The following is an 8,542-nucleotide window of genomic DNA, read 5'->3' on the forward strand; positions in this document are numbered from 1 at the left end:
TTTGTGCATGATTTGATTTTTTTTTTGTTTTCATGTAATATGAAGTATTGTAATTCTTTGATTATAAATGTATTTTGCCCATGTTTTTTTTGTCTTGGGTGACTGCATTCAACTCTATTTTCTTGTAAAGTACATGAACCAGCCATTTTCTGACCAAATTCCTTGCATTTCCTGTGTACTGACCTATATATTTATTTTTGTTTTGTTTCCCTCTCCTTGTTTTCTTCTGCATTGCTCCACCCCAACCCATCCCATCCCTCTTTCTGACCTTGTGTGTTTATTTCACATTTCCCAACCCTCCCAATACCAATCCTCTTTTCTGCCCTATCCCTACCTTTTTTCCTTGTGTTCATGCTTATGTGCTTGAACAAAATGTTCCTCGGACCAACTTGCCCCAATTAACTGCCTTGAACCATGATCCATGACCACCTCACCATTCTGCGGGAACCACCCTTCGTTATGGATGATCTGTTCATCTCCGCTCTTCCTCGATTCTTCTCTCTTCCTGTCTTACGCTGCTTGCTCTTCTCTCCTTCTAAAGATGGTTACGCCCCAAAGTCTGTTTACCCTCTTCGGTATGTTATCGTTAGCACTATACTTTTTATTATTGATTTAAAAATTTTCACCTTTTTAATTCTTATAGCTAGCAGTTCGGCTTATAGATAAGTAGATAATCTTCTGCTACTCTTTCTTTTGCTGTAATTCTCTCCATAGATGCTATTTTATTTATGGTAATGCATGTTTAAAAATTATTTTGCATGTTCTTTAGAATCACTTCACATTAGCTTTGAGGGATTTTACCAGGACTTTTCTCTTCAGATAATCACTATGCTAAATTTTGATTTGATGTACTCATTTTGGATGTCAAAACTTTGTTCACATTGATGTCTGATCTGAATGTTCCATTGCTCTGTCAATTTGTTTTGAGTTGTCAATTTGGTTATGTGCATAACTTTTTATTTTTCTTAACTCTTTCACTTTGCAAAAGGTGTTTATGGTGATGTGCAGCGTGTGAAGATTTTATACAATAAAAAAGATAGCGCTCTTGTACAAATGACTGATGTGAACCAGGCACAATTGGGTAAGATTCTGTATGCATTTGAACACTATTTTCCTTGCCTTTGTTTAGAAAATGCACTTTATAAAATTAAGTCTTTCCTTTTAGCCATGAGCCATTTAAATGGGCAGAAAATGTATGGAAAGATTATCCGTGTCACACTGTCCAAACACCAGACAGTGCAGCTACCTCGAGAAGGTCTGGATGATCAGGGATTGACAAAAGATTTTACCAATTCTCCACTTCATCGTTTCAAAAAACCTGGATCAAAGAATTTTCAGAATATATTCCCTCCCTCTGCTACACTTCATCTTTCAAATATTCCGTAAGTAATCAAAGTGTAATCGTCTGTCTTATCAAGAAATTAACTTGATGGTGATTGTGGAACAAAATTTTTCATCCTCTGATTAATGTTTTCACAGACCTTCAATTACTGAAGATAATCTCAAGATACTTTTTACAAATACTGGTGGCAAAGTCAAGGGCTTTAAATTTTTCCAGTAAGTCTCTTTCTGTGAATGTCATTTGAAACTAGCATACTTTCCGAATGTCTCATTGGCTTTACTTACATCTGTGCTGAGCAGCATATTAACTGTCTCCTCTTCACCGATCTTGTCCAGGTGCTCTAAACACCCACCCCCCCCCCCCCCCCAAAAAAAATAGGATGGTCTGAAGAGACACGACATTTTTCTGGAAGCTGGATTGTTTCCATCAACCACCACCCTTCTCTGGGTGGCTGAACTTGCTCCCTCATTGGACAGTTTCTCCTTTCATTCATTTCACTTCCTCCAATTGCCCCCCCACCCGCCTGTTTCGTATCCTTTTGCTTTTTCAAAACCCGTTTTCAGCCATTAGCATATGTGTAGGTGCATTTTCGTATTTGTTTCTTTTCCTGCCCTATCGTCCAACACCTTTAGCTCTGTAGTATTAGTAAATCTGCTGCCATTCCTCCTATCTTGCAACCAATCACAGACTTACCTTTATCCTTGTCCCACACATCCCCTACATAATATCTTTTACATCCCAACATTTTCCAGCTCTGATGCAAGGTCATTAACCTGAAACTCCAACTCTCCCTCTCTGCAGGTGCTGATTATGGCCATTGCTTTCTGTTTTTCAGATTCTCAATTTGCATTTAATGATTGTGGGAATAGATTCAGAATTTGAAATTGTACAAATTTTTCAAACATCTTTTGTTGTTGTACCAGGAAACAAATTAACATTTCTTGCAACCAACATAGTGAAGTTGCTACCTAGTCTAGGCAGCATGTCTGTGCACAAATCTCAGGAGCGAGGTTTGTTTTCAAAATCACGAATGATAACTGAGAATTTTGGGTACTTTATGGTAAAACCCCATTTCCATTTATTTAGAGGCATGAAGATGTACAGCATGGAAACCGGGCCCTTCAGTCCAACTCGTCCATGTCGACCAATATCCCAACCCAATCTAGTCCCACCTGCCAGCAATCTAGTCCCGGCCCATGTCCCTCTAAACTCTTCCTATTCATATACCCATCCAAATGCCTCTTAAATGTTGCAATTGTACCAGCCTCCATCACTTCCTCTGGCAGCCCATTCCACAAACACACCACCCTCTACATGAACGTGGCCCCTTAGGTCTTTTTTTTATTGTAATATCTTTCCCTTCTCACCCTTAACCTATGCCCTCTAGTTCTGGACTCCCCCCACCCCAGGGAAGAGACCTTGTCTATGTACCCTATTCATGCCCTCATGATTTTATAAACCTTTAAGGTCACCCCTCCGCGCCTCTCACTCCAGGGAAAACAACTCTAGCCTATTCAACCTCTCCCTATAGCTCAAATCCTCCAATTCTGGCAACAACTTTGTAAATCTTTTCTGAACCCTTTCAAGTTTCACAACATCTTTCCGATAGTGTGCAATTCTGGTCTCCTTCCTATGTTTCAACAGTAGCCTAACTAATGTCCTGTACAGCTGCAACTTGACCTCCAAACTCCTGTACTCAGTACTCTGATTACTAAAGAAGCTATGAACCTGCACTCCAGTCTTTGTTCAGCAACACTCCCCTAGGACGTTAACATTGTGTATAAATTCTAAGATTTGCTTTCCCAAAATGCAGCACCTCACATTTATCTGAATTAAACTCCATCTGCCATTGACCCATCTGACCAAGATCCTGTTGTAATCAGAGGTAACCACCTTCACTGTCTACTACACCTCCAATTTTGGTGTCATCTACAAACTTACTAACTATACCTCTTATGCTTAAATCCAAACCATTTTATATAAATGATAAGTAGTGGACCCAGCACCGATCCTTGTGGCACTCCACTGATCACAGGCCTCCAGTCTGAAAAACAACTCTCCCACCACCACCCTCTGTGTTCTGCCTTTTGAGCCAGTTCTGTATCCAAATGGCTAGTTCTCCCTGTATTCCGTGAGATCTAACCTTGCTGACCAGTCTCCCGTGGGGAACCTTGTCAAACGCCTTACTGAAGTCCATATCCATCACATCTACCCCTCTACCCTCATCAATCTTCTTTGTTACTACTTCAAAAAACTCAATCAAGTTTGTGAGACATGATTTCCCACGCTTAAAGCCATGTTGACTATCCCTAATCAGTCTTTGCCTTTCCAAATACATGTATATCCTGTCCCTCCGGATTCCCTCCAACAACTTGCCCACCACAGACGTCAGGCTTGCGCGTCCCTGACTTGTCCTTACCACCTTTCTTAAATAGTGGCACCACGTTAGCCAACCTCCAATCTTCCGGCACCTCACTTGTGACCATGGATGATGCAAATATGTCAGCAAGAGGCCCAGCAATCACTTCTCTAGCTTCTTACAGTTCTAGGGTACACCTGATCAGGTCCTGGGAATTTATCCATTATTCTGCGTTTCAAGACATCCAGCACTTCCTCCTTTTGTAGTATGGACATTTTTCAAGATGTCACCATCTATTTCCCTGCCTTCTATATCTTTCATGTCCTCTTCCACAGTAACCACCAATGCACAGTATTTGTTTAGTATCTACCCCCATCTCTTGTGGCTCCACAAAGGGCGCCTTACTGATCTTTGAGGGGCCCTATTCTCTTCCTAGTTACCCTTTTGTCCTACTTGTATTTAAAACTTCATGATGTGTATTGAATAAGAAGTGGTGCCACAGGTGTGATGTCATTGGATGAGTAATCCAGAACCTCAGGTTAATGTTCTGGGACCTGGGTTCAAATCCCACAGTAATAACTGGTGAAACCTGTATTCAGTATTGTCTGGAATAAAAAGCCAGGACCTTGTAACCACTAGGGAAGGAAGTCAGTTATTCTTGTCTGGCCTACATGTGGCCTCCAGATCACAGCAATCCATCTCAACAATTAAGGATGTGCAGTAAATGCTGGCCTAGCCAGCAACGTCCACTTCCTGTGACAAATAGCAATGATTTTGTCATGTTTCTTTAAGTGCTAAAAAGTTGACTAGTTGTCACTTTAAAATATATGTATATACATCCTTGTTCTAAAGCAATGACAATCTCCATCAAAAGAGAATGTTACAATTGCTCCTTTTCAATCAGTAACCTCGCCATTATCGTCGGGGAATGCCTGTACTGACATTCACTTGTCATAATCGCCTGTTTTTTTGTTTTTTTTTTTGTCCCCCACTATCAATATCTTCCAGATTACCATTAACCAGAAACTGAACTAAACCAAAGAGCCCTACAGCAAGTAACTCGCCACCTAACTTCTCAAAGCCCATCCACCAATGCACAAATTGAGTCTGTTGGAATACTTCCTTCTTGCCTGGATAAGTTCCAACAACTTTTTTGAGAAACTTGACTATCCAGGGCAAAGCAGCTTGTTTGACTGGCACTCATCCATTCCCTACCCCACTGACATTAAGTAGCAACAGAGTACACTATCTCCTTAGGTACTTTTTCCTCTTGATCTGGAGCTATGAGGTGGTAGTGTAGCTCAGTGGTTAGCACTGCTGTCTGTGTCAGGCACCCAGGTTTAATTTCAAACTCTGCCAACTGTGTGGAGTTTACATGTTCTCTCCATGACTGCATGGGTTTCTTCCAGGTGCTCGCGTAGTCTAATGTGCAGATCAGGTGTGTTTGTCATACTAAATTACCCATAATATTCAGGGATGTGTAGGCTAGGGGGATTAGACATGGGAAATGCATGGTTAGTGAAAGCGTGGCATGCACTGGGTCTGAGTGAGATGCTCTTTGAAGGGTCTGTCTGGTCTCGGTGGGGTGGCAGGATGTGGGGGGGCATGGTTGAAAGATTCAAAGGAGGATAAATCATCTGGACCAATTGTCAGGGAGGGTGCTGGAGGACTGGAAAACAACTAATGTAACGACTCTGGTTAAGAAGGGAGGAAGGCAGAATACTGGTAACAATGGAAACGTTAGTCTGACCTCTTTCATTGGTAAGACTTTTTAGAATTTGTTATTAAGGCTGAGATTGCAGAGTACTTGATGGAAGTGCATAATAAAACAGGGCTGAGTGAGCACTGCTTCATCAAGGGAAGATCATGCATCACAAATCTGTTATGGTTCTTTTAATGTAACAAGCAAGTTAGAGGAGAGCCAGTGCACTGATCTTTTTGGATTTCCACAAGGCCTTTGACAAGGTACCGCTCAAGAGGCTATTAAATAAGGTAAGTGTTCGGGGCAAGATACTGGCATGGAAAGAGGGTTGGCTGACTGGTTGCAGAAATCTCAAGTACACAGGGACTTGGGAGTCCTAGTTCAGATTCTCTTGAGGTTGACATGCAAGTTCAGTAGGCAGTTAGGCAATGTTATCATTCATTTCAAAAAGGCTAGGAAAAAAAAGTGTACTATTGAGGCTGTACAAAGCTCTGGTCAAAAAACACGTTTAGAATATTGAGCAGTTTTGGGCCCGGTATCTGAGGAAGTATGTGCCAGTCTTGGTGTGGGTCCTGAAGAGGTTTAGAAGAATCCTGGGACTGAAGAGCTTGTCATAAGAGGAACTGTTGAAGACACTGGGTATATTCTATGGAGTTCAGATAGATGAGGTACCTGATTGAAACTTGGAGAATGCAGAGAGGCTTGGATAGAGTTGACGTGGAGAAGGAAGCCTCCAGAGTGAAAGGACAACCCTATAAAGCTGAAATAGCGTGGTATTTTCTCAGCCACTGGTTAATCATTTTGGAACTCCCTTCCACTGAAGGTTGTGGAGACCACATTGGAGGGTGTTTTAAGACATTCTTGATTGGTAAGGGGGATTAAGGGTTATGGGGATAAGGCAGGCGAATGAGGCTGAGAAATAAGTCAGCCATGATCAAATGGTGGAGTAGATTGAATCGAATGGCCCAATTCTGCATCAGTATCTTACGGGCCATGTGCAGGCAGGTTAGATTATTTTTGGCATTGTGGATGGTGTCAACCCAGAATGCTGAAGACCCTGGCCCTGTGTGGTACTGTTCTGTGGTCTATGTAATTAAATGCTCTGCTGTTCTTAGTTGGGAAAAATTCATTCAATTGAGAATGTACATTAAAATTAGTATTAACCATCAGATTTCAAAATCTCATTTAATTGTGTGTAAAATTCAATCCGATTATTGAGTGTTTAAGGTTGTGGTTTCCTGAATTGAAAGCACTAAATATTGTTGGCAAATCAAGGGAACATAGCTACAGTTTTATATTGAAAAAGTTTTGTACACTTCACTAATTCTTACTTTTGTTTCAGAAGAGATCACAAAATGGCGTTACTGCAAATGTGTTCTGTGGAGGAAGCCATTCAGGCACTCATTGACCTTCACAACTATGATCTTGGAGAGAACCATCACCTGAGAGTCTCCTTCTCCAAATCGACTATCTGAAAATACCCAGAGAAAGCTTACAGTTCAATTATTTGATTTTGATTTTGTGGTTTGTTGTAGACTTGTTTCAGGAAGGTGGGACCACAGTTTAGCAATTCCAGCTATTGTCATTCCTTCACATATACATTTGTTACACTGAAGTTTGGAGGATGAGCAATCACTAGAACAGGCAGAGGAAATTCATTCAGCAACTGCTTGGGATAAAAATTCAAAACATTCTTACGTTGAAGTTTTTTTCAGATAATTCATTCATTTTTAGTTTTTGAAAATTTGAATAATGTCTTTTTATTTAGTAGAAAAATGAAGAGAAATGTGCCTTAAAAGTTGATAAACTATTAATACAAGTGAATATACTATGAAAGTGAAGCTGGGGCCTTCTTTTGGGCACATGGTTGGAGAATTTAAGTAATAGTTGGGAGTATTGTGTAAGTGTTAGCACTAAGTTACAGTCTTGCTTGTTGCTGAATATACATTTTGTAGATGTTTGGAGTTGACATTGCAAATTGCTTATGTGCATTTCTATTACCATCTTTAGTTTGTAATTAAGGACTGAAATGGCTGTGGATTTTTTGAGCATGTGCAGTCCAGTCTAGTTAGTTAATGAAATTGGTGCATGTGTCATAGAAAGGCAAAAGAGGAATGCTTCAAAATAAGGAGCATAAAGAATAGTTTTGTGGCAGTTTTCTAGAATGGACAACCAGGTGGGACCAAAGTTTATGTGCCTTTAGTCTTAATTTACCTTGCATTGTAATATTCAGTTTTAATAAACCTCTTCAAAACATTTTGTATTTGAACAGAAGCAGACTTTAATATAAACAGTTCTGTATCTTCAAATAAGAGGAATTGTATGAGTAAAGTTCATCACTTGAAGAAAGTCCAACAATTATAAGTGTTAAATTTAAGTAGTTTGGCCAAGAACTTTTCAGATCTATGTATTAGCATAAATCACATACATAGCGTATCTGAACTATGTAGCAAAAAAGGTCATATATATTTTCTATATTAGTTACGTTTTTACATCTTGATCTCTAGCAATGTAAATCTCAGTATAGTTTGAAAGAGGCACAATTAAAATTAATTTTCTAACAAAATTGGGATGTTTGATGGTTGTGTTGGCTTTGATTTTCTTTTCTGTGTACTCTGTTCGCTTGCTGTAGCATGCCTAATAAATACTTCTGTAGCTCTATCCACCTCTTCTGTCTTTCTGTACTGCTTTTCCTCACTTCCCTTGTTTGTCTTCACCTCATTTAAGCTTCTGACTTCATGGTTAAAACTCTTCAGGGTGATAAAAATTGATGTACATCTTTATTCCTCTGACTTGTCTTTTGCTCAACTTGAGCTGCAAGTGAAGCAATTTACTTTGCATCCAATTTGTGTATGAGGCATTTAAATCTTGGAGCTTGCAACTTTGATAAGGAACCTAATGCGAATCTATCAGAACTTTTTTCTTTTTAAGAGGAAATGCTATCTAATGGGCCTTTTTGGAAACTAGGTAAATAATTTGTCACAATCTTAATATAATAGTTCATTTTAGTGATTAATGCATAATTTTTCTTTTAATAGTTTTGAAAATAGACCAAATAGATTTATGATACAACATAGAATGTTTATAATGTATGTACTAAATTAACTTGGAAATAACACCAAGCTCTAAATTAAGATTT

General features: G+C 39.5%; 1 protein-coding gene across 2 annotated transcripts in view; it reads left to right on the plus strand.

Moving 5' to 3' along the window:
- Positions 1-8,064, plus strand: part of LOC122554209 (polypyrimidine tract-binding protein 2) — an 81,380-nt gene extending 73,316 nt beyond the window's left edge. Inside the window, exons 11-15 of one of the 2 annotated variants that reach the window (XM_043698864.2) lie at positions 542-575; positions 989-1,081; positions 1,166-1,382; positions 1,480-1,557; positions 6,746-8,064. In XM_043698864.2, the coding sequence (XP_043554799.1) occupies positions 542-575; positions 989-1,081; positions 1,166-1,382; positions 1,480-1,557; positions 6,746-6,878 (555 nt within the window). In that variant the 3' untranslated portion in view covers positions 6,879-8,064. The remainder of the gene's footprint in view (positions 1-541; positions 576-988; positions 1,082-1,165; positions 1,383-1,479; positions 1,558-6,745) is intronic. The other variant, XM_043698865.2, reaches the window with a different exon arrangement.
- Positions 8,065-8,542: the final 478 nt, after the last annotated feature.

Source organism: Chiloscyllium plagiosum, unplaced genomic scaffold, assembly GCF_037043375.1.
Source record: "Chiloscyllium plagiosum isolate Xiang-an unplaced genomic scaffold, Cpla_swu_hap1 HiC_scaffold_9, whole genome shotgun sequence".
Lineage (NCBI taxonomy): Eukaryota > Metazoa > Chordata > Chondrichthyes > Orectolobiformes > Hemiscylliidae > Chiloscyllium > Chiloscyllium plagiosum.